Raw genomic sequence first — 24,614 nt, 5'->3', positions numbered from 1 at the left:
TGGAAACAGACTTTTCATTACGTAGTTATTTCGGTATCCCTTTTTCTAGGTTTATTGCAGTTAAATCACAGCAAAATCTGTTTATTTTGTGTTCATACAGCTGTAGTAAACCAGCCGACGTGTGGTTTGCTAGACACAGTGAATACATCTCGATAAAATACACGGAGCTTCTCCGGACTATGTTATGAACCCAGACATGACGGCGTTTAGTTTCCCGGGATATCTGGGACTTCCACAACAAGTACTAAGCAGAAATAGAGGTTATTTCTTCCATGGTTGATGGCAGAAATAAATTACTTGAGTTAATAACGGCTTCCAGGGCAATAAGCCACACCCCCTCTCTGGCGCGAATCACGTGAATGATCACAAATGGTCCCCAGCGAGTAACGCGGCACGAACAACGTGATTAAATTTTGGTGTGAACGCACCTTTAGGCTTGCAGTCTCTCTACTGACCATCAGGAGATGACTCCTCTGGTTGCAAAAAGAAGTCGGATTGTCTGGAAGTCTATGATAACGTGACCCTACTTCTCACTTGATTTAATACCTTATGTGACCACAGGCCACGGCAAGGCCCGGATTGGGTTTCGAATTTACAGTGCACTGCACCTTTAATACCGGCTCAAACAAAGCCCACAGATTATCTTTAAGGGTACATGTGGCAGTAAATGATTTACTGAGACCAAGGATTACCCCAAGATTAAGACATTCATTACAACAATTTAATATGTTAAAAACAATAAAAAGGTATATATCTAATATACCTGTGACACAGGTTATAATAAAAGAGGCAAAACCATGCAAAACAAAACCAAGCAACACAAAACCATGAATACAACTAAATTGATAATTTAAACAAAACAGCAGTGGCAGTCAACATCTCCTGCCTGCTCACTGCACAACACCCATCTGGAAAGCTTGACGGGGAAGTGGGAGTCTCTTTGGAGCTGGACCTAGAGTAAAATAAGACAAAGGGTGAAACCCACGGCAAATATGCCTCACTTAAAAAGCTAAATTTCACACCTACCGAGAGCCTGGGGGTCAGAGAGAGGGAAAGACGCAGCTCATGGTATGGCTATTTATGGTGGAACAAACAAATTGGGAACCAGGAAGTAGGAGGGGCTAAGGCCTACCCAGCTCTACAGTAGCCCAGGAGGGACATTTTATTGCTGGTTACATTCTGCCCCAGGTTTTTTTTTAATTGGCGGCCCGACGATTTATTAAGACCAGGGTCTAAAAAAAGCTGGAATAGAACTACTAAAGCCAAGAATCTGGGAATTTGTAGCCCCGTTTGCACTATTCCTTACTGTCACTGGCAAATGGTGAGGATTCGAGTGTTTACCGGCTGTCTCACGGGTAGACTTTCCATGGCCCTTGCAACATATAACATCCTTGATAGGTAAGTATTTAGTATACACAATTCAATTTCCTACTATAATAATAAACTTCGGGGTTCCGAGTCATGCTGGGCACCTTAGTTGTATCATACCACCTCTCTCCCAACTCATTTACTATCATCCCTCTACTGCCCCCACCTGACAAAAACATGAAAATAGCAAAACATACTTTAAAAACTGTAATATGGAAAATGTCTTTTTTTGTCTATACATTTCAACAACTTGTCTTCGTAACTCATTTTCGTTCAATAAAGGTGTCCTCGGACAACACCATCACCATGTCAGAGCAACCCATGTAAGAACAGCGGCTTGTGCCATGACTTTTGGTCTGACTATCTTTGTGAGTGCAAAAGCCCTTTTACCGGAAGCAACTGTGCTAAAGGTAAATATACCTTTTAATAAACAGGACACACATTTTTGTTTGATTTCATAACACTCTTTTTTCATGTTCTGTCTTCTTAAATAGAAATGTCAGAGGGGCTTGTTTTGCGATTTGATGGGAATGACTACATTGAGTATGTCATCAAGGAGCGATTCAAGAGAGACTACCTGCTAAAAGACTTGTTGGATGATGACCAAAGTGGGATTAACATCAAGTTTAAGACCCAAGATAATGGAGTGTTAATATTTGTTGTTGGGCAGACAGGATACACTATGCTGAAGGTAGGTGTACATTGCAATTAAACAGATATTTACTCATCTTGAATTGACATTTGAAGTGTGAAATTGCTTGTTTTTTTTCTGTCTCCCTCAGATAAAACACAGAAAGCTTGTGTACATTACCAAAGACACACTGTCAGGCCACCTGTCAGAGTTCATTGTGGACTCCCCCGTGGCCGACGGGTTTTGGCATGTCCTCTCCTTGTTCAGCAATGGACAGAACACATCTCTGCTTCTAGATAGTGAATCCGTCTTGAACGTCACCAATCGCAGTATGGATCTCACTCCTGTTAGTGTGGAAAAGATTATTTTTGGTGCAGCTCTGACAGGTGATTCGAACCTACAACAGTTAGGTAAATATACACCTAACATTTCATTAAGTGTTAATATGTGAACCAGACATAAAAAGGCCAAAACATGTTGGTGTGGGAATAGAACTGGTTCACTGGCTGTGTGCAGTATTTCAATGTGAACGGTTACACTCTGCCTGTCAGTGGACAGAGTGTGATGATGGACGTCTGGCCGAGCTCGACTCTTGTCCAGTCGAGCTGCAGCTCTCCGGGTGTCTGCCTCCCCTCGCCGTGCTCTGAACAGGACACAGCCAGGAGGCGTTGTCTCTCTGCACACTGTCAAAACCGGTGGAGTGTGTGTGGACCTGCCGGGCAGAACAGGTCCTGCGTCTGTTTACACAACGTTTCAGACCACGCCTGTGATATCTGCATCTCTACAACAGAGAGCCGTAATCAATGCTCTGAGATGCAGGGCAGTGTGCCTCTGTGGCTCATAGCTGTGATTCTTCCTCTGATCTCCGTCCTGGTGATTATAGGATTGTGTGTTGCCCTTTACAGAGTGAGGCGTAAGAATGCAAAGTGTCAGAGTGATAGCTCACCAAAGAAAACAGAGCAAGGGACAGACAATGTAGGTGTTAGGCTGGCACGCAGCGGCCGGACTTCGGAAGCAGGAGGAAGGACACAGAGAGTACGTGTAAATCAACCAGGTGTTTATTTCACCGACAAAAACAAACAAATACATGGCATAACTCTTTCAGGGACCACGGGCAGCATGTGGTCCTGGCAGCGACAGCACTAGATGTAATTATTTTTAACTTGGTCAAAAGCTTGCTGTCAGAAGTAGGAAGCAGTAACAGTACCTTTCCCCCTGGTTCAAAAACCATCTCTCTTGCTTTTTGGTCATACCACTTCTTTTGGTTCTGTTGAGCCATCCTCATGGTCTCCTGGGCCAGTGCTGACATCTTGGCCAACCTTTCTCTCATCTTGACCACGTATGCCACCACATTCTCTCCCTTTGATGTAGGATTTTCCCAGTAGTCTTTCAGAAGGTCCAGTGGCCCTCTCACCTGGCGTCCATAAAGCAGTTCAAATGGTGAGAAGCCGGTTGAAGCCTGTGGCACCTCCCGGTAGGCAAAGAGCAGATAAGGCAGCCATTGGTCCCAATCAGTTCCTGTGCGGGACACAAACTTGCGGAGCATGTTTTTCAGTGTCTGATTGTATCTTTCAACCAGCTCGTCCGTTTGGGGGTGATAAGGGGTGGTCTTAATTATTTTTACTCCTGACAGCTGATAGACCTGTTGTAGCAACCTAGACATAAAATGAGTCCCACAGTCTGTCAGGACCTCTCTAGGTATGCCTACCCTGGAGAACAGCTGTAAAAGGCAATTAGCAACATGTCTGGCTTTTACAGACTTTAGGGGGAAAGCTTCAGGATAGTGGGTTGCATAATCACAGATTACCAAGATGTACCTGTTACCAGAAGAACTCCTCTCTAATGGTCCCATTATATCCATGCCTATTCTTTCAAAAGGTGTCTCAATAATTGGCAATGGCTGTAGCTGGGCCCGTGCACCCCTACTCTTTGAAGTCAGCTGACACGTCTCACAAGAACTACAGAACTGCAAAACCTGACCGTACATACCTGGCCACACAAAACGAAAACGCAAAGTTTTTTGAAAGGCCATATGTCCTGCCAATGGTACTGTGTGCCCAAGATCCATCACCCTTTGTCTAAACTGCTGTGGTAATGCTAAAGCCTCAACATCCCTGTTGCACTGATAGAGAATCCCCCTTTTTACTACATGGGTAACTTCCTCTAGACAGTTTGGGCGACCCTGCTTGATCCCCTCAACCTCGGTCACCTTGTCAAACCAAAGTTTTAAAGTAGGGTCTTCCTTCTGTAGTGCACCTACATCTAGTGGAAGGTCTAAATCTAATGGATAACTTGGTTTAGAAATCTCTTCTGTCACTTTAGCTGTGCCCCTCCATTTCTCTCTCCTCCTTTCTGCTTTAGTCTTAGAAGGCCTCACTTCACTTGTCTCCCACTCTACCCCAAAGAATGGCAACTCCTTGAGGACTTCCTTTGAACTTGGTGCCCTTGTGGTCACCATAACACAAGCTTTAGATGTCCCTGTAACTGGAACCACAGTAGCTTCTACCAATGGGGCTTCCCTGCATTCTTGCTCTGTGCTCTGAACCTTCGTAGTTACTGGGTTGAGTGTGATAGGCTTGTCCTTTTCTGCCTGTCACAGATTAAGTTTCAGGAAAATTTTGGGTCCGTTTCAGATTTTATAATGGGTGTGTATTGCACGGCAATATCGCAGTAAAGTGTCTATGGAATCCAACAGACTTACACATTTGGCTCAAAGAGCCGCAGAGCGACATGAACTCCAACCAACTGCTCCATTAGACTCCATGTTAAATGTCACCACTAATTTCTCAAAGAAAGCAGACGGTACCAGTTTTGTCTATTGCTCTGGAGCTCACATTTTTAACACCACAAACATAAAAACCACATTACCGCGTTTGGCAGAGTCTTATCTTTCTCACAGTATCCATATTTCGGCACTCAGACTCCTGCTAATTTGTTAAAAGGAGGTTTTGTTGAAAATCACTGATTACTTTAATTTAATTAAAACATTTTTTTATTTATTATACTATATTGATCCTGGAAGGGGAAATTTGTCTCTGCATTTGACCCATCCCTGTACATAGGGAGCAGTGGGCTGCCAATGACAGGCGCCCGGGGAGCCGTTAGGGGTTCAGTGTCTTGTTCAGGGACACTTTGACATGTCCCAGTCAAGGATCGAACTGTTGACCCTGCGGTTACCAGACAACCCTGGTGTAATCTAGTCTTTAATTAAGTGCTTGTGAACATATTTAAATCCATGACACAGAGTCTGAACTCTTGTTCATGCATGTTACTTATCAGTTATTATTATAACATGTAAGCACGGGCATCTTGAAAAAGCCTGAGAAGTAATAATTAGCTGATTACCATCAGGTGTGGAGCACCACTGACTTTACCCAAAGCCCCCCTACAGTAAATACACACCTGTTACTGAACAGTCCATTACTGGTGGAGGTTGGCCAAGTTTTCAGGCTTTTGACAATGGCAAAATGCAATGTACTTGGTATTTTTGCTGGAGAGTAGCACTGCTGTTGGTGAAGACTACATAATTCTAGTGGCTAGTGTAGTGCTCAGTAAATGAAACCCCCAAAATGAATGGAAAATAAACCCTTGTGTGTAAGTACAATACTTTATCTGTGGTATCTAAAGTCCTCAGACTGCAGGAAATGTACTGTATTATTTATTTCTATTAGCTCATTACATCCCTTATATGTGTACAGTGCAGTTTTTGTAAAGCAATTACATCTGATATTTCCATTTAGATATCATGATCATCTGAACTGCAGGCTTTACATTAAAGAAAAAACTGAATTTGCACATCATGCCAAGCTTTAATACAAATAATCATGTTGAATTTGTGCCATTTCTTGCAAATGAAGCCAAACGTTTTGAGTGGATGACTGAGGTATCATTCTGTTATAAGAATGAAAGTTTTATCTCTATTCCAATCCTAGTTTTCATTTTCTTTATCAAAGTCTGCTTGATATCTTGAGTCTTGAAACAATATATGATGGGATTAACAGCAGCAGGGAAAAGACTGTACAACAATATCAATAGAATACGCACATCTAAACTGAAAGAAAATCCAACAGTATTGGCTACATAAACAAAACACCTGGGAAGGTAAAAGAGGCAAGTGATGAAAAGTTGTGGGGTGCAAGTTGATAAGGTTCTCCTGCGGCCTGCAGCATTGGACATTTTCAAAATAACCACAAAGATAGAGATGTAAGAAAACAAGATGAATGCAAGAGGAAGCAAGAGACAAAACATGGCCATGCAGAGAGTAGTGACCTGTACAATTTTAACATTCTCACCACATGCCTGGCTCGTTATAGAAATGTGGTCGCAGTAGCACTGAGCAATGACATTTGATTTACAGAAAGGTAAAGTGAGGGCATGGATTACAATGGTCAACATCAAAGGCAGAGGGATGAACCAAGCAAACCCACAGAGCACAGATATGTTGTTGTTTGAGATTAGGACAGGATAACGTAGTGGAATACATATTGCAATAAAGCGATCGAGAGCCATTACCAACAACATGAAAGAAGTTACTGATCCTAAATAATGAACAAAGAACATCTGCGTAAAGCACCCATAAAATGAAATGATGCTATCACCAAACCAGAATTTTGATATGATCTTCGGGAGAGTCAAAGTGCCAAATGTTAAGTCATTCAGTGCCAGGTGACAAAAGACCAGATATGTGGGTTTTTGCAGGGACTTCACCTGGACAACAAATGTTAAAATGAAAATATTTCCTATTGCAATAGCAAGATAGAAGAAAAAGAGCAGAGCTGACACAGGTCCGTAGTATTTTGAACTTAGTCCAGGGAATCCAAGAATGAGGAAGCTTCTCATCCCTGTAAAATTGGCAATCATAATTCTAAGTTTACAATAAGAAACCAGAAACAAGACATGAAATGAAGACCTGCAAGGTAAGCGCACTGATTAGACCTTTACGATATTAAATGCAGGATACACTATCAATATACCATATATTTCAAAAGAGATATCCAAGACCCAGCTATTCAAAATGATCCCCTATATCTGAAAATCACTTATTCCAATAAGTGTATCTAATGACTCTGATTCTCTCCTGTCTGAACACGGCTCTAATTTGGAGGTAATACCCAGGACTACATTACAGTGACTGGATGCCAGGTTGTATCAGCCATTTATCAAGTTTGATCCGACCTATCCTCAAAGGATCATCATGTTAATCAAAGAGCCACGCGTTTGTTTGTTGTTTTCTATTTCCAACAAGTTAAACTGAGGAACACAAAACATCTAATTATATACTTTTTTAAAAGCTTGGATGAAACCAAAAATCAGTATTAAGAAAAAAAAAAGGAAAACAAATTAGATAAATAAAGGCAATGATCAATATACATTTTTATATATTTTTATATATTTATACAGTATACTGATGAATGAATTATGTTAACATTGTACTTCTTTTCCTCGATAGTGGCTATTTCAACAAAGATAAAAGCACTATAATGCTGACATCAAATGTATTACCGTATTTTCCGCACTATAAGGCGCACTTAAAAGCCTTTAATTTTCTCAAAAAACGACAGTGCGCCTTGTAATCCGGAGCGCCTTATATATGGATCAATTGGTTAATTGGTTGATCCATACTGGTTGTACACGGCGCTCTGTCAAAATGTTTCAGTACGACTGGTAAACTACAAAGCCGCACCGCGGTAAACACCGGTACTGTGCTTACTCCTAGTCCAACACCACTTGTGTGTATAAAGACCCCAAAATGGCACCTTTCAAGAGACACGCTTACGACGCTATTCTATTCTATGCGCCTTATAATCCGGTGCGCCCTATATATAAAAACAGTTCTAAAATAGGCCATTCATTGAAGGTGCGCCTTATAATCCGGTGCGCTTTATAGTGCGGAAAATACGGTACTTACATTTGAAATATATTTTTTAGCCCCAAAAATATAATGATAAAAACTTGAAATTAATCAATCTCTGCACAGTTTTGCATGACAGGGAGAATACTATCGTCCCAATTGTTCCCCTCAACTACCCTTAGCTTTTGAATTTGTTCTTTAGTCCAAAAATGCGACTTACGTTATTGAACCAGAACCGTGCTTGGCTGAAAATGTTTTATTTTATCAAAACATTTCTCTGCAGTCTACTACATGATTAGATTGAAGAGGTTTAAACTGTAATTTCTCAGTCCATAGTATGTCCAGATGATATTCCCTGATCCAATTACAATACTGCTATCCCTACACTAACCTTCTATTACTATTACAAAGTTTTAAAAATTGCTTTGCTAAAGCAATTGGCCTGTTAATTCCAGCTTCTTATAGGCAATGGTGATTTCTTCTATTGTTATTAAACTGGCGCTCAGACAAATCTGTCTCTTTCTGCCCTTTGAATTATCCGTCTGGTTGAAACATTGTGCAGCGATTTGTTCTTCATGTACAAACCATTACTTTTTTTGCAAACCCTCAATGAAATACATAAATATTTGTAACAAGGAGTCTTCTCAGCCATCTGACTGTACCGAATCAAGCTTTTGTGGCAGCGGATTCCAAACTTTTGAATAATGTAAATATTCATGCTGTTTTTATGGTTATGATAATGTAATTCAAAGCTCCTGGTTGAGGTTGGAGAAAGACTGTGACCTCACATGCTAAAATCCCCGAGGTGTGGATTGTAATGCATCTCAGTTGGCTTGATCTTACATCTAGTGTTAGAAATAATAAAGTATTGAAATATGGCTCATTGAAATGTAACAAAATGTTAACGAAACACTTAGTAGATGTGAAAGAGAAGTAAGGCACTATGGTCTCTTGTATATTACATTGTTGTTTTATTTTAATGCCACATGGATCATGTCACTTTCTCACAATTACTTTTTAGTGCAGAACTTTGTTCAGATCTTTATGGTAAGAATTGAATGCACACATTTGGACACATTATTTCACTCCAACTATGGAATTCTTCAATCTCTTCATCAGAATCTCTTTGATATGTTTGGTCTTGAAGCAATATATGATTGGATTAACAGCACAAGGAAGAAGACTGTACAACAATATCAATACAACGCGGATGTCCAAACTAAAAGAGAATCCTGTAGCATGAGCTAGATACACAAAACATCTTGGCAGGTAATACAGGCAAGAAATCAATAACTGTGGCGTACACGTTGATAAGGTTTTGTATCGCCCCTCTTGGTTTGTTCTTTTTAAAACAACTGCAAAGATGGAAATGTAGGAAAAAATTACAAATGAAAGTGGAAGCAACAGACCAAACATTGCAAGACTGACAGCAACATTCTTAACATATTTTACATCTCCACCACTTGCCAGGTTTATAATTGAAATGTGGTCACAATAGCATTGCACAATGATGTTAGAATTACAATAAGTCAAAGTCAGAGCATGAAATACAACTGCCATCATCCTAAGAAATGTCCCAATCCACGAAAACCCACAAGCCATAGAAACAATGTTGTTTGTCATTAGAACGGGATATTTAAATGGAAAACACACTGCAATAAAACGATCAAGGGCCATAATCAGCAGAAGCAGAGAATGAATTGCTCCTAAGGAATGAACAAAATACATCTGAGTGAAGCAGGCATTAAAAGATATTACCTTGTCATCCCACCAATATCTGGACATCATTTTTGGTAAGGTCACTGTCCCGAATAACAAATCATTCATTGCCAGATGACAGAAGATCAGATATGTTGGCTTATAAAGCTCCCTCTCAACCCCAACAACAATCAGAATAAAAACATTTCCAACTAGAATAACCAAGTAGGTAAAGAAAAGAAGAGTTGAGACAAGTCCATAGTATGTTGGGTCAAGTCCTGGAAATCCAAGTATTATGAAATCTTTGATTGCTGTTATGTTTGTATTAATCATTATCATTTTGGTGTTAAAATGTTGGGAGAAATGCTCTCTTGTAAGAAATTGGTAAGATTGTAATTAGTCATCGATCATTCTTCAGACATTAGAGATAGTCTTTATGATCTAGCTGTCGCCTCTGCTGCTTGGAGGCAAATCCCAATCCGGACAATCAAGGTGCATCCCACTCCAAACTGAATTCTTTACAGCACAGTATATATTCATCTCAGTGAATGACGTAACGACATCTTTAGCCACTCCAGAGATTGCATTATGTCATTCATTTGTGTGCACTATATGCAGTGCCTACCGCACGGGAATTTTTCAGACTCAACATTATTGTAGGACACGGAATAACAACTTGCAATAAAGGAATTGTAAATAAGAATACAATTTTTAATGCAACTGGTAAGACAGAAACAAATGTTTGTTTTTTTCACACCATATTTTTCACAAATGATCTGCTCTCAAATCCTGATCACATTCAAACAACAAGAATAATTTACCGGACACACATAGACCCTGTCTCTCACCCGGGAGATTTATTTTAACCTTTTAACTTTCCAAGTAGAATTAAACCTTCTGCCGCTGACTTTAGTGCAATGCGGTTGCAACTTTCTATGAGACATATTCTCAATTTGTATTTAAAGTACTGTATACAGCAGGACTGTTTGTAAACATATTCACAGTGTGAGAAAGAGGCCGGCGACTTTTGTTTGTTGTTCTTTTATGATTTTTGGATAATGAATACAGATTGATGATTGATCAGTGAGGCACAGAACATAGGTGAATCACAAAAGCTAACTGGCCATCCGCCTGCTTTGCATCGTGTTCAAGCGAAACTTTTTATGAGGAGACATGAAGCAAAGCAAAGTGTTTGATCAGTTGACCTTCAGCGGTGTTGTTTTTTTTTTGTTTAAGGTTGTCGCATTCTGCTTCTCTGTCCACCTCTTCAGCCACATTCCCACGTCCTCAAAATCATTAATTGCCATTCCCTTACTGTCCACCAGATGCCCTCAGGCTTTTTTGCCGGACTTCATCATTCACCTGTTCTCACTTCCTTCATCATTTACTTACAGATATATCGGTACGGTTCCTGTGTTCCCGTCGTCAAAATTGCAATATTGTCATTTCTTGCCGAGCATATTTTGCCTGTTACTTGTCCGCTTGTTACCTGCCTGCCTTACTGCCTAATCTCCTGCCTTACTGCCCAATCTCCTGCCTTTTGCCTGTTCCTAAGTCTTCCCTTGTTGCTACTCTTCCTAACCCTGTGACAGAGGTTGTCTTCATTTGTTTGGGCCTTTGTGAAAAATATTCTCACTACATCATGAACTCACTGACATTTTTAATGGAATCAGAATAAGAATCTACTTTATTGGTCTTCTTTCATTGATATTAAATGTTTGTGTAATATAATGTTATATCATTTTCTACACTTAAATTTTGCCAGTTAGAAAAAATTCAAGCAGACCCTCCCAGATACACAAAAAATGTATAAATGTTGCTTCCATAACAGTAATATTGTGATAATATTTTGTTCAAACATCTGCAGTCAAAGTGCTTGCTCTGAAAAAAAACTTTAGCACATCCGAACCTTCTCTACAATCGAAACTGAATATGAAAAAGACAATGACCTCCATAGAACAGTAGAGCAGACACTTGATAAGCAGTATGTATTTGACCAGTGGTATAATGTATATTACAAAAAACTACATTTCTGTGCTGCAGGTCAAAAGACGATGTAAATGTTTCGGTTAAGAGGAAGTAGGGAAGTAGTAGTAACTACTACTTCACTTCCACTTCCAGGCAGGTTTTTGGCCTGGCAACAACTGCATGAACAGGGAATTTCAAAAAGACGTGGTTAACATTGTGGCAGCTTTGGCTTTCGATTTGTCACCAATCAGTGTTTTTTATGAAACTTTCCTAAATCTGCAGACTGGAAAAACAGTGATAAATGCATTTTTTTATCATTTGTTAATAGATGAAACTTGTGCTTTTTGAGGAATGATGCATCGGTTGAATTGCTTCCACAAGCTTTCTCTCATATCTTTAGCTCTTAAGCAATATACAAGTGGATTAATCATAGGGGGGAAAAGGCTGTACAGCATGATTATTACTATTCGCATATCAGCACTAAATCTAATGCCAACATTGCTGGCTAAATACACAAAACATCTGGGTAAATAATAGAGGGAGATTATAATCAGCTGAGTACTGCAAGTGGACAGAGCTTTAATGCGACCTTGTAAATTTGCAATCTTAAGTACTGCTATAATTATAGAGCAATATGAGAACAGTATAAATGCCAAAGGTCCCAGTAAGACAAACATTGCAAACACAAAAGCAGGAAAACCATAAGGGGCTCTGTCAGTGCATGCCAGGGTTGTTATACCAATATGATCACAGAAGCAGTGGTTGATTATGTTAGAGGCACAGTATGGGAGAGGGTATGCCCTAATAACTAACATTAACGGGGCTGCCTTTGCAACAATCCATCCTGTAATACTGAGAATTTTGATGGTGGAGTTTTTAAAAACAATGGGATATCTGAGAGGATGGCAGATTGCCAAATACCTATCTAAAGCCATCAGGAAGAGAATTAAGGAATTCACTGTGCCAAGATAGTGAACAAAGTACATTTGGACAAAGCAAGCAGTGAAAGAAATGGTCCCTGATTGAAACCAATACTTACTGATGATCTTAGGTAAAGTGGTTGTGCTAAAAAGGATGTCACATGTACTCAGATTTAGAATTATATAATACATTGGCTTATGGAGACTTCGGTTGGTTGCAACTAAATAAATAATTGTAACATTACCTGTCAAAGTAAAGACATAAACTAAGAACAATATTGCTGAGACAAGGCCTTGGTACTCTGGATAAAGTCCAGGGAATCCAGTAAGGATAAATTCAGTCACGGTGCTCTGATTTCCCTCTGGCATGATGGAGCAGAAATGTCCTCAATACACTGAAAAGGAAATACGGGGTCAGTGAGTCAACACTTTAGATAAAACAAGTTAAACATCATCTCAAACATTTAAACAATGGCAACGCAGCAATATCGACTATTTATCTGAGGTGTGATTAATTGTCTTTTTTAAATTCTATTTGAATGATTTTAATTTATTAGTATAAACTGGTTGATTTCAATCGATCAATCAATTTCTAGGACTCAACCTTGTACACTTACCTTTCTCAAACAGTTTGGCAGCATATTCTGTCGATTCGCCGGCTAATTCCGCTCTTAAAAAGACCTCCGGAAGCATGTCTTGTGATGAAGGTCCACATCCACCTATTTTTATTCTCTGTGGATCACTAACGTCTTTCTCTCTTCTCCCTCCCTCTCTATGTTGTTCTGCTCGAGGTTTCTTCCTGTTGAAGGAAAAGTCGCTCATTGTGGGAACTGTTGGGTCTGTACATTGAAGAGTACAGTCTACAGCTGCTCCATATAAAAAGTGTCATGAGATAACTTCATCAAGCAGATAGACGTCCATCAGTTAGATAAACATTAATGGTAACAGTAACTTTGTCTCATGAGTTTGTTTTTTCTCAATAGGTGTTAATATTTTCACCAATAACGAACATGAAATTGTTCAGTGGGGAAATACTGTACATGTTCTGCACAGCAAGCAACACTCGTCCCATGATGGTTATTTGAAAGAACTGTTTATTTAATAATGCTAAACCAGTATAAGTCCCACAGGAGTAAACAATTGCACTTGAACAAACCCCCACTGTGTACCTAAATGAATACTAGGAGGGAGTGTTAATATCCCCAGTGTTTAATGGTGCTCTCTCAGCACACAGCACGTGTTTGTTGTGAGTGCATTGCTTTACAGCATAGCGTTACAAGCAAAGGATAAGCATTCCATCTGAAGCTTGTTGGCGAGTTTTATGTCTTAAGTTGTTGGACAAGGTCTACATGTGGTTGTTATTATTACAGTTATTAACAGTTATTTTGTGGTAGTTGTAGTCTTAGTATGTAATGATACAAATAGCAGTGTTGAGTGAACTCTAGATCGGTCTTATTCTCAAGAATACTTTTTTAAGGTCTCAGAATTAGCCGTATTTTTACTCCGTGTTGTCTCGGTTTCAAACACAGAGGCCTCTGGATGTTATTTCAAGACCACAATTGAGGTATATCACAAAATGATGCGTGTATTGTGTGATTCATTTGTTAACATCAAACAAAACGGTCCCTAAACACTGGTCTTGGCCATGATTTGCTCTCTGTTTAGGTGGTCTTCACTTCAACACTAAATCGTAGCAGCAGCAGCGTGATTAGTGTTGTCAGTAGTACAGAAGCTTTATCTTCATAAATGGTAAAACCTGAATTCAGTTTTCAAACGAGTATCTCTAAAGATGGCGGCAAAAGTACAAAACTAATTTTAGATGCAATCAAGGCCGCCTTGAGTTTTTCCACCAACATTCTGTCTTTGAAAAAACTATGAACAGAGTGGATGGATTTTGGCCTATAATTAGTCAATGACACGAGTCATTTATCAATTTAAACTGTCAAAGATTTGCTGGTTAAAGCCCTTTAAATATGAGGTGTTGTTGCTTGTCTATAAAGTAGAAACTTCTTGATAGAAGGTTTTGGTTCTCTTTGTTCTTTTGTAAAATCTACCCTCTATGATTTAAGACTCCTAGCTGTGATGGAGATGATTCTTCGATTCTGTCTTGACTATTGCAATTATCTTTCACCTACTTTAGCAGAACTTTCCTGACATGTGGTCCATGCTGCTGCCAAATCCTAATAAAGGTCTTATGTAACACCATAAACCTGTTGATACCCACACGTGGTCACACTAAAGAGCTACTGCAGCCCTACAGGAACCTGAGGTATGAGTAGGTATTGCTGCCTTACAGGCTACAGTACACTTCTTACTGGCACTTCTCTGCATTCATATTTTGCCTCTCCCAAATCTATGGAACTTAACTCAGGTGTCAGTTCACGTGTTAATACCATATGAAATAGTTGCCAAGATAGTAAGAGGAAAGAAGTAGTTCAACAGAAGATGTATGTGAAACAGTGTTTGGAATATTCTGGGGAAAACAACATTGCATAAGACTGTTTTGAGATGAGAATTCACTAAGGTACAAAGACACTCACCACACAGAGAGGCCTACACTCACACCTGCACACTTAAATTACACACACGAGACACTAATTAGCTTCCTCCTGGAACTCATTTGTGTTGTTGCTTCTGAGTGTCATGATGATCCCAAAACAAACACGTCACTCTGCCTCCATGACATGAGATTTGTAAGGGTAGAGGTTTACAAGATGTTAGTTTTGAAGCTATTAAACTACATAGAGCAGTAGTTTTAACAATTTTCTCCATCTTTAGTATGGTAGTATTTGCTAATTAGTACTTAACACAAAGTACAGGTGAGGATATTGGAATATGATCAGTTTTCCTGAAAGAAATTGCTTACTGTCCATGCAATGTACCATACACTATATAGAATAGTTCTGACCACACCTCAATGTTTAAAGGAAAAGTTCTACATATTCTGAGCTACACTCCACTTGGCTTTTGAGACTATGAGAATATGTACAGAGCTGGAGTCATGACATAGCTTAACATAAAGATGGGACAGGACAAGCAGCTAGATAGGATAACATGTATTCTGGTGGCAACCTGCGGTTCTGAAAGGTGAAGCCAATGCAGAAGTGCCTTAAATCTCTACTGACCATCTTGGGCAACTCCAAAAGAAGTCTGATTGTATAGAAGTCCAAACATGGCCTCTTCCAGTCACTGGTTGCAAAAAAACAAGATGACAACAGCCAAAATCCAAGATGTTGACAGCCAAAATGCCAAACTCAAGGCTTCAAAGTCCACAAACCAATGGGTGACGTCTCGACAACTATGCCCACTTCTTTTATACAGTCTATGATTGTATCTTGAATATCTTTGGCCTCTAAAAATTTGTTAATGATATTCACAGATCTTAACTTGTTAACAACCCAATGGCCCAGCAGCTGGCCCGGCTGACACATTTTAAAGCGAGAGAAGATCCTGGTATCATATGAAACTAGAAGACCTGAGGTGTAATTTAGGCTTCTGCTGAAAAGCTTGTGCAGAGCATCCAGAGAGCCACAGAGTAGCATTGCGTATAATGTGACCCGGGCCTGGCACTACAGATGCCGCAGAAGTTTGATTGAACATCAGAGCCGGGTAATGGGATTCACCCAATATGGAACTATTGAATCACGCCCATCAAATACATTTAAAGACCACCTGGCAAAGGATTTGTGAAATGCAGGTCCAAATTAACAAGAAATTACTTACTTAGTGCAATCTGCAGGACTATATATGCCTGGCATGTGCGAGAGGTGCCCGCACAGAATGCATATGATCAGAAATCTGAATCAGCATAAGGAATCCAATGATAGCATTCAAAGTAAGGCTACATTTTGGTAAGGGAAAAACTGGCATGGCCATTTTCAAAGGGGTCCCTTGACCTCTCACCTCAAGCTATGTAAATAAAAATGGGTTTTGTGGGTACCCACAATGCGCCCTTTACAGACACGCAGTCCCATGCAGTTTGGGGCAAAACCTAAGAAGTTTCGGGAGTTGCATAAACTGGCTTTGACTGGAAAGTTAACACTCTTGTGGGTTCAATAATCCCAATTGTATTCATGTGTTATGATGATAGTGAGACCATTTTTTGAAACTTTATGTCACTCTATAAAATGACCTATTGTGACCGCCAGGATAATCACAGCTTGTTGAAACTTAACAACCACAAACTACATACCTAGGTCATTCAGAAGATGTACTTTCCCTGGTATATTGATAATAATGGGGTTTCTGAATAGCTTTCCATCTAATTGCTGAAAAACACAATTCTTACAGAACTCTCCAAATGTCAAGCTTTTGTTTACAAATCACAGCGTGACTTTATCTATGTGGTTCCTCAAGGTCTTAGTGCCTTATTGGTGTCACAATCACTAGTACAAGCAAACTTGATCCCAAAAGCACAACGAGGCAGTCAGAGATGGAAGGAATGTTCAGTTTACTTAACAGTTCAGACAAGGTCAAAACCAGGAGATCGGTCACTCAGTCAAATAAATCCAAAAGTGGCAGACAGGCAGAAAATCCAAGGTCCAAACGGCCAAGCAGGGTCAGAAAGGGCAGAGCTATGAAAAGTGCTGGAAGTCACTGATAAGGGATGGATCCAGTATGCTGCAAGTGGGGACCCATGAGCTCTGTTCGGGGACCCCCTACCAGTACATCGCTTACTGCACTCCCCTACCACGCTGCCGAGATTTGATCAGGCAAAGGACCGTGTAATAATGATAATAACTTTTTTTTGTTATTATCACTATTCATAATATCAATATCATAAACATTTTGTAAAACTTCCAATATTCAAAATCTTTACAGGTGATTTTGCGCCTCAATATTTATCAAAACTGAATTTATTGATGAAATAGTATTCGTAAATTGTCATTAAAAAAAATAATTTTAGTTGCTTGGACCGGTTATCGTACCTTCGGACTACGGGAATCAAAAGGGGAAGTTGCTCCTACTGAGCCTGTCTAGTTCCAAGCTCCGGTTAATATCATAGCTAGGCTAACGTTCGTGTTTAGCGGTCAGTGGGCTATGGAGACTCGGTAGGGGCAGGTCTTCCTGCAAGGCATACTGGGTAGGCACTCCGCACATGCACAAATGAGGGCAAGGAACGAGATGAAGGAAGTGGCAAATTTACAGTTAATATTTCTGTCTGTTGGGTGGAGAATGAATATGTACATTTACAAGGGTTGAATTGCTCTCCATACTTTGATTTGAGACTTGTTGAACTAAACCGTCTTGGTTGAGAGTGCCCATCTGTTTGAAGCAGAGCTGACATGCTAGTAGTGATGAGTTTCATGCAATCTTTATATTTCTGTGCATTAATATAAGCAACATACTATATCAGTGATTTACTTTTCATTGTAAAAAAGTACCCTGGTTTCCTTGTAATGAAAAAAAAAGTTAATTCTGGTGTTGGAGTTTTGTAAACTGTTCAAAATGTATACATACATAAATGTATAATGATAGATGTCTGTCTACAACAACTATCAATATTCATACTGTGCATTGGCAATACTGCATTTTGTTATGTTCAAGTCGATAAAGCTGACGGAAAGAGAGAGAGAGAGAGAGAGAGAGAGACCTTCAGGCCTTGAGAAGCCAACTCTCAATATATGTTTTTTTAAAACAATTAATCATGCTATGTAAGATAGCAAGAGATCAAAAATAAAGACCTGCTTACTCTTTTCTGTCAGGTGGAGGAAAAACACAAAACTGCACAAGAATTGTATATGTTCATATTTATTCCTGAAGCCTTAATGATGGTAGTCCAGTTGACTAACCTTTGTAACTAAAGACACTGTTTTTAACTCTTTTGAATTGTCCTCGAGCTGTTTTGTGCGTAATAGTAAAAGATATATTTGTGGAATAAACAGTGAAAAGTTCTTCAGCAAAATGGTTAAAGTATTCGTGGGTCTTGTGAATGTGTTGAGATTGGCCGATGCTGATGTTAGATTCACAGCCTGAATTATTATCCCAGTCTGGCCCTGAAGGTGGACGATGCTGATCAAATATTTATCATGGTGTTTTTATGTCAGCGATATATTGCAAGATATTTTTTCATTTTGAAATACTGAATAAATACTTAAGTCGATAATGATAAATGAGAAGTAATGGTTGCATTGGCTAAACAAACATTACGTTCGCTAAATACAACAAATTGTTTAAACACACAAATTACAGAGGATTGTATATATAATGCTTTCGATGTAACAGTCATATTATGTTAACATTGTGATCAAATCAAACATCTGCAGTCAAAGTGCTTGCTCTGAAAATGTACTTTAGCACATCTAAAACTTCTCTGAAATCTAAACTGAATATAAAAAAGACAATGACCTCCATAGAACAGTAGAACAGACACTTGATAAGCAGTATTTATTTGACCAGTGGTATAATGTATATTACAAAAAACTACATTTCTGTGCTGGAGGTCAAAAGACGATGTAAATGTTTCTGTTAAGAGGGAGTAGGGAAGTAGTAGTATAACTCCTACTACACTACCACTTCCAAGCAGCGGTTTTTGGTTTTTGGCCTGGCAACAACTGCATGAACAGGAAATATGTGTGAGACATTACCAGATCCAAGATGCAGTGTAGGTCAGATTTTACAATTTTAGGGGTTGCTTGAAAACATACCCCTTATTTGAAATATTATGTCATACGTTTAGCAAATCCATTTTTCTTTTTCAATCTTTTTATTTTCAGTTTACACAGGAGTGCGACATGCCACTCACAAACAGAACAGCCCGCAACATACCTGCCAACCACACAAACAACCAATCCCGGACACAAAAAATACAGACAACAAAACAAAAAACAAAAACAAAAAAATAAAATAAATAAAAATACATAGATCATCATCCTTCTACTAGATACCAATGAACATTGTGAACCTAGCTCCCTGCGCGTCCCCCGGAACCCAAAGTTACAAAAACCTCCCTCCTACACACATCCACTTTTCGGCCCACACATTTTAAATGCCAAATATTGGCCTCCACATGAATTACATACAACATGGTGGCCAACCATACAGACAGTCGCACACAGTGACAAATCCATTTTAAGCTGTTTTTTTTCAAAATGACATGGTTAACATTGTGACAGCTTTGGCTTTCAGTTTTTCCCCAATCAGTGTTTTAAATGAAACGTTTCAGTCCACCCAAATAGAGAAGGCTAAATCTGCAGAATGGAAAAACATTGATAAATGCATTTTTTTTATCAGTTGTTAATAGATGAAACTTGTGCTTTTTGAGGAATGATGTGTCGGTTGAATTGCTTCCACAAGCTTTCTCTCATATCTTTAGCTCTTAAGCAATATACAAGTGGATTAATCATAGGGGGGAAAAGGCTGTACAGCATGATTATTACTATTCGCATATCAGCACGAAACCTAATGCCAACATTGCTGGCTAAATACACAAAACATCTGGGTAAATAATAGAGGGAGATTATAATCAGCTGAGTACTGCAAGTGGACAGAGCTTTTTTGCGACCTTGTATATTTGCAATCTTAAGTACTGCAATAATTATAGAGCAATATGAGAACAGTATAAATGCCAGAGGTCCCAGTAAGACAAACATTGCAAGCACAAAAGCAGGAAAACCATAAGGGGCTCTGTCAGTGCATGCCAGGGTTGTTATACCAATATGATCACAGAAGCAGTGGTTGATTATGTTAGAGGCACAGTATGGGAGAGGGTATGCCCTAATAGTTATCATTAAATTGTTTGGCTGGGACATAACCCATGCTGTAATACTGAGAATTTTGATCGTGGAGTTTTTAAAAACAATGGGATATCTGAGAGAATGGCAGATCGACAAATACCTATCTAAAGCCATCAGGAAGAGAATTAAGGAATTCACTGTGCCAAGATAGTGAACAAAGTACATTTGGACAAAACAAGCAGTGAAAGAAATGGTCCCTGATTGAAACCAATACTTACTGATGATCTTAGGTAAAGTGGTTGTGCTAAAAAGGATGTCACATGTACTCAGATTTAGAATTATATAATACATTGGCTTATGGAGACTTCGGTTGGTTGCAACTAAATAAATAATTGTAACATTACCTGTCAAAGTAAAGACATAAACTAAGAACAATATTGCTGAGACAAGGCCTTGGTACTCTGGATAAAGTCCAGGGAATCCAGTAAGGATAAATTCAGTCACGGTGCTCTGATTTCCCTCTGGCATGATGGAGCAGAAATGTCCTCAATACACTGAAAAGGAAATACGGGGTCAGTGAGTCAACACTTTAGATAAAACAAGTTAAACATCATCTCAAACATTTAAACAATAGCAATGCAGCAATATCAACTATTCTATTCTATTTTAATGATTTTAATTTCTTAGTATACACTGGTTGATTTCAGCCAACAATATCAATTTCTAAGACTTAACCTTACTCAAACAGTTTGGCAGCATATTCTGCCGATTCGCCGGCTAATTCAGTTTTTAAAAAGACTTTGGGAAGCATGCCTTGTGGTGAAGGTCCATATCCACCTTTTTATATTCTCTATGGATCATTAACTCTCTTTCTCTCTTCTCCTTCTCTCGCTCATTGTGGGAAGTGTTGGGTGTCACAGTTCAGCTCCACACCCTCCTCACTCTACGGCCCAATCCCAATGTCCCCCCTTACAGACTCACAGACTTTGAGGCGCGCTCCCGCGAAGTCCCTGAGGGTTTAGGGCTGTCCCACTGTCGAATCATCGAGTGTTTGAGGGCTCTCTCGTAGACATTTTGAGCCCTTTATGAACCCTTACCGTAAGTCAGCATAGGATGCTGACTTTACCCAATTCATTGCAATGTGACATTAAACACGTGGTAACCAGTGGACGCATGGAGACGTAAAAAAAAGGTAAACAAAGAGGACGGGTCACGTGTGTTCAGCCTGTCATATTAAATATACACAGAAACATTAAGGGTTAAAGATGGAAAACCATGAAATCAGAAGATATTTATTTATTCATCAAATATTTGATTTTGTCATTGAAGCCGTTTTGACAAAAACGAGTAAATAGATTATTTGAAGTTACCTCTCATCTTGTGAGGAAACAGCCAGGAACACTTTTAAATCAGGGAGTACAAAGTATAAAATAAATACACACAATTATACATCATATTTTTTGTCGTTTTCATGGTAACATGATACGTTGCAGCAAAGTGCTGTCCCATTCATATTTACACCATCTCAAGCCCTCACAGTCTCTCACACTCGACCACTTACCAGGTGATGTCAGTAAGTCCTTGAGGGTTCAGGATTTGAGGCTTTAGGGGGGACATTGGGATTGGGCCTACCTGTCAGCCACTCCCTCCTCACCAGTCTAACTCCCTTCACCTGTTCACTCACCTGCCTCTGATCACTAATCAAGTCACTATATAGACTCCTGCCTATCAAACACTCATTGTCAGATTGTTCTCTTTGCTATTCCATGCCAGACTTTCCAGCGCGTTATCCCGGACTGATTTCCTGTTGTCGACCCTTCCTGCCCCTGGTCTACCTTGTGCAGCTAGCCCTTTTATAATAAATACCCTTTTTGTTAACCGTCATCGTTGCTCAGTCTCTCTTTCCCCGGGAAATTAACACCGTTACTCCCCGCATCCCTTAGATGCCAGAACGGGGAACGTAACAACCTGTCTCGCCTGACTCCCGGTAAACTCACCAGCCTTTTGTTCCTGATTTGGAGTCATTCTGCCTGCTGCTCTGCCAGAGACTTTTGATGTATCGCTCTGTACCTGTTAAGTTTACAATAAAAGCCAACGGCTCCTGGAATCCTGTGTGCTGCAATTGGGTCCATACACAATCCGTTACAGTTGGGTCTCTGTACGTTGAAGAGTACAGTCTACAGCTGCTCCATAAAAAAGTGTCATGAGATAACTTCATCAAGCAGATAGACGTCCATCAGTTAGATAAACATTAATGGTAACAGTAACTTTGACTCATGAGTTTGTTTTTTTCTCAATAGGTGTTAATATTTTCACCAATAACGAACATGAAATTGTTCAGTGGGGAAATACTGTACATGTTCTGCACAGCAAGAAACACTCATCCCATGATAGTTATTTGAAAGAACTGTTTATTTAATAATGCTAAAGCAGTATAAGTCCCACAGGAGTAAACAATTGCACTTGAACAAACCCCAACTGTGTACCTACAGTAAATGAATACTAGGAGGGAGTGTTAATATCCCCAGTGTTTAATGGTGCTCTCTCAGCACACAGCACGTGTTTGTTGTGAGTGCATTGCTTTACAGCATATTTATTTATTTATTATACTATATTGATCCCGTTAAGGGGGAAATTTGTCTCTGCATTTGACCCATCCCTGTATATAGGGAGCAGTGGGCTGCCAATGACAGGCGCCAAAGGATAAGCATGACATCTGAAGCTTGTTGGCGAGTTTTATGTCTTAAGTCAGGGGTCGGCAACCTTTACTATCCAAAGAGCCATTTTGCCCTATTTTCCACCAAATAAAATTCGTCTGGAGCCGCAAAAGCTATTTGATGTCACAGTTTATAAAGTAGTATATAGTTATATTATATATACAAAAACTATAGTTTATTGTATTTATGAAAATATAGAATAAAAACAATTCTTGACATTTTATTGCTATTTTACCTGTTATAACAATATCAAACTCTTTTGAAGAGGAGAGTTTGCTGCAGCAGTTGAGAAATCGCTCTTTTTCACTCATCTCCAGCGTGATACTTTTCAGAAAATGCTGTGTTTGTTCTGTAAGTGACATTCAACATTACATTTTTTGCACATATCAAGCATTCAGGTAAGCCAGCATCGTTGGCAGTGAAAGCAAATTAATACGTCCACGCAGAATTATACTCTCTATTTTCTTCCGTGACTTTTCTTTTTTGGGATTTATCCATTGATAGTTTACCGAGGGCGGGGGTCTGAAAATCATGATTAGCCACCTGCAGGGAAAGGCGCTTGACAGACGTAATAGGATGTGACGCACATTTTAGTTTACAAAATATTAAAACATTTTTATTTAAGGTCAGGTATAAGTGACCTTGTTGTCTTTACTAGCAGCTGTTGTCCAGTTAAAGTCTGCATTTCTGCGAAGGAAGCAGCTGTTATTGAAGCGATTAGCGAGCAGCGTGTCCAGCGGCGTCATCAGACCTACGGAGCGGCCGTCTGAAGTCACGTTAGCGGCTTTGAGCAACCAATCTACTCCCTGTTTACACCGGCACCCACCCGCATGCCCAGTGTATGTGAATAATCACGTGATATTCGATTTCAGGCGTTTAAGGCTACATCCACACTACTCCGTTTCTATTTGGAAACAGACTTTTCATTACGTAGTTATTTCGGTATCCCTTTTTCTAGGTTTATTGCAGTTAAATCACAGCAAAATCTGTTTATTTTGTGTTCATACAGCTGTAGTAAACCAGCCGACGTGTGGTTTGCTAGACACAGTGAATACATCTCGATAAAATACACGGAGCTTCTCCGGACTATGTTATGAACCCAGACATGACGGCGTTTAGTTTCCCGGGATATCTGGGACTTCCACAACAAGTACTAAGCAGAAATAGAGGTTATTTCTTCCATGGTTGATGGCAGAAATAAATTACTTGAGTTAATAACGGCTTCCAGGGCAATAAGCCACACCCCCTCTCTGGCGCGAATCACGTGAATGACCACAAATGGTCCCCAGCGAGTAACGCGGCACGAACAACGTGATTAAATTTTGGTGTGAACGCACCTTTAGGCTTGCAGTCTCTCTACTGACCATCAGGAGATGACTCCTCTGGTTGCAAAAAGAAGTCGGATTGTCTGGAAGTCTATGATAACGTGACCCTACTTCTCACTTGATTTAATACCTTATGTGACCACGGGCCACGGCAAGGCCCGGATTGGGTTTCGAATTTACAGTGCACTGCACCTTTAATACCGGCTCAAACAAAGCCCACAGATTATCTTTAAGGGTACATGTGGCAGTAAATGATTTACTGAGACCAAGGATTACCCCAAGATTAAGACATTCATTACAACAATTTAATATGTTAAAAACAATAAAAAGGTATATATCTAATATACCTGTGACACAGGTTATAATAAAAGAGGCAAAACCATGCAAAACAAAACCAAGCAACACAAAACCATGAATACAACTAAATTGATAATTTAAACAAAACAGCAGTGGCAGTCAA

At 39.5% G+C, this 24,614-nt stretch overlaps 4 protein-coding genes across 4 annotated transcripts; all 4 read right to left on the bottom strand.

Annotated features, from left to right (window-relative positions):
• Nucleotides 1-5,893: 5,893 nt before the first annotated feature.
• On the bottom strand, nt 5,894-6,859 carry LOC142959581 (olfactory receptor 2AT4-like). Its single transcript, XM_076100911.1, has one exon. It carries the CDS (start codon nt 6,857-6,859, stop codon nt 5,894-5,896), a length of 966 nt encoding a protein of 321 aa, XP_075957026.1.
• Nucleotides 6,860-8,927: 2,068 nt separating this feature from the next.
• Nucleotides 8,928-9,881, bottom strand: LOC142959651 (olfactory receptor 52K1-like). Its single transcript, XM_076101032.1, has one exon. It carries the CDS (start codon nt 9,879-9,881, stop codon nt 8,928-8,930), a length of 954 nt encoding a protein of 317 aa, XP_075957147.1.
• Nucleotides 9,882-11,830: 1,949 nt separating this feature from the next.
• Nucleotides 11,831-12,805, bottom strand: LOC142959429 (olfactory receptor 2AT4-like). Its single transcript, XM_076100690.1, has one exon. The coding sequence runs from the start codon at nt 12,803-12,805 to the stop codon at nt 11,831-11,833; it is 975 nt and encodes a 324-aa protein (XP_075956805.1).
• A 5,798-nt stretch (nt 12,806-18,603) lies between these two features.
• On the bottom strand, nt 18,604-20,645 carry LOC142959227 (olfactory receptor 2AT4-like). Its single transcript, XM_076100457.1, has one exon. The coding sequence runs from the start codon at nt 20,638-20,640 to the stop codon at nt 19,666-19,668; it is 975 nt and encodes a 324-aa protein (XP_075956572.1). The 5' UTR covers nt 20,641-20,645; the 3' UTR covers nt 18,604-19,665.
• Between the last annotated feature and the right edge of the window lie 3,969 nt (nt 20,646-24,614).

This window comes from Anarhichas minor, unplaced genomic scaffold (assembly GCF_050575085.1).
Source record: "Anarhichas minor isolate MPS153535 unplaced genomic scaffold, ASM5057508v1 ptg000026l, whole genome shotgun sequence".
Taxonomy (NCBI): Eukaryota; Metazoa; Chordata; class Actinopteri; order Perciformes; family Anarhichadidae; genus Anarhichas; species Anarhichas minor.
This window is presented reverse-complemented; position numbering and strand designations above follow the sequence as displayed.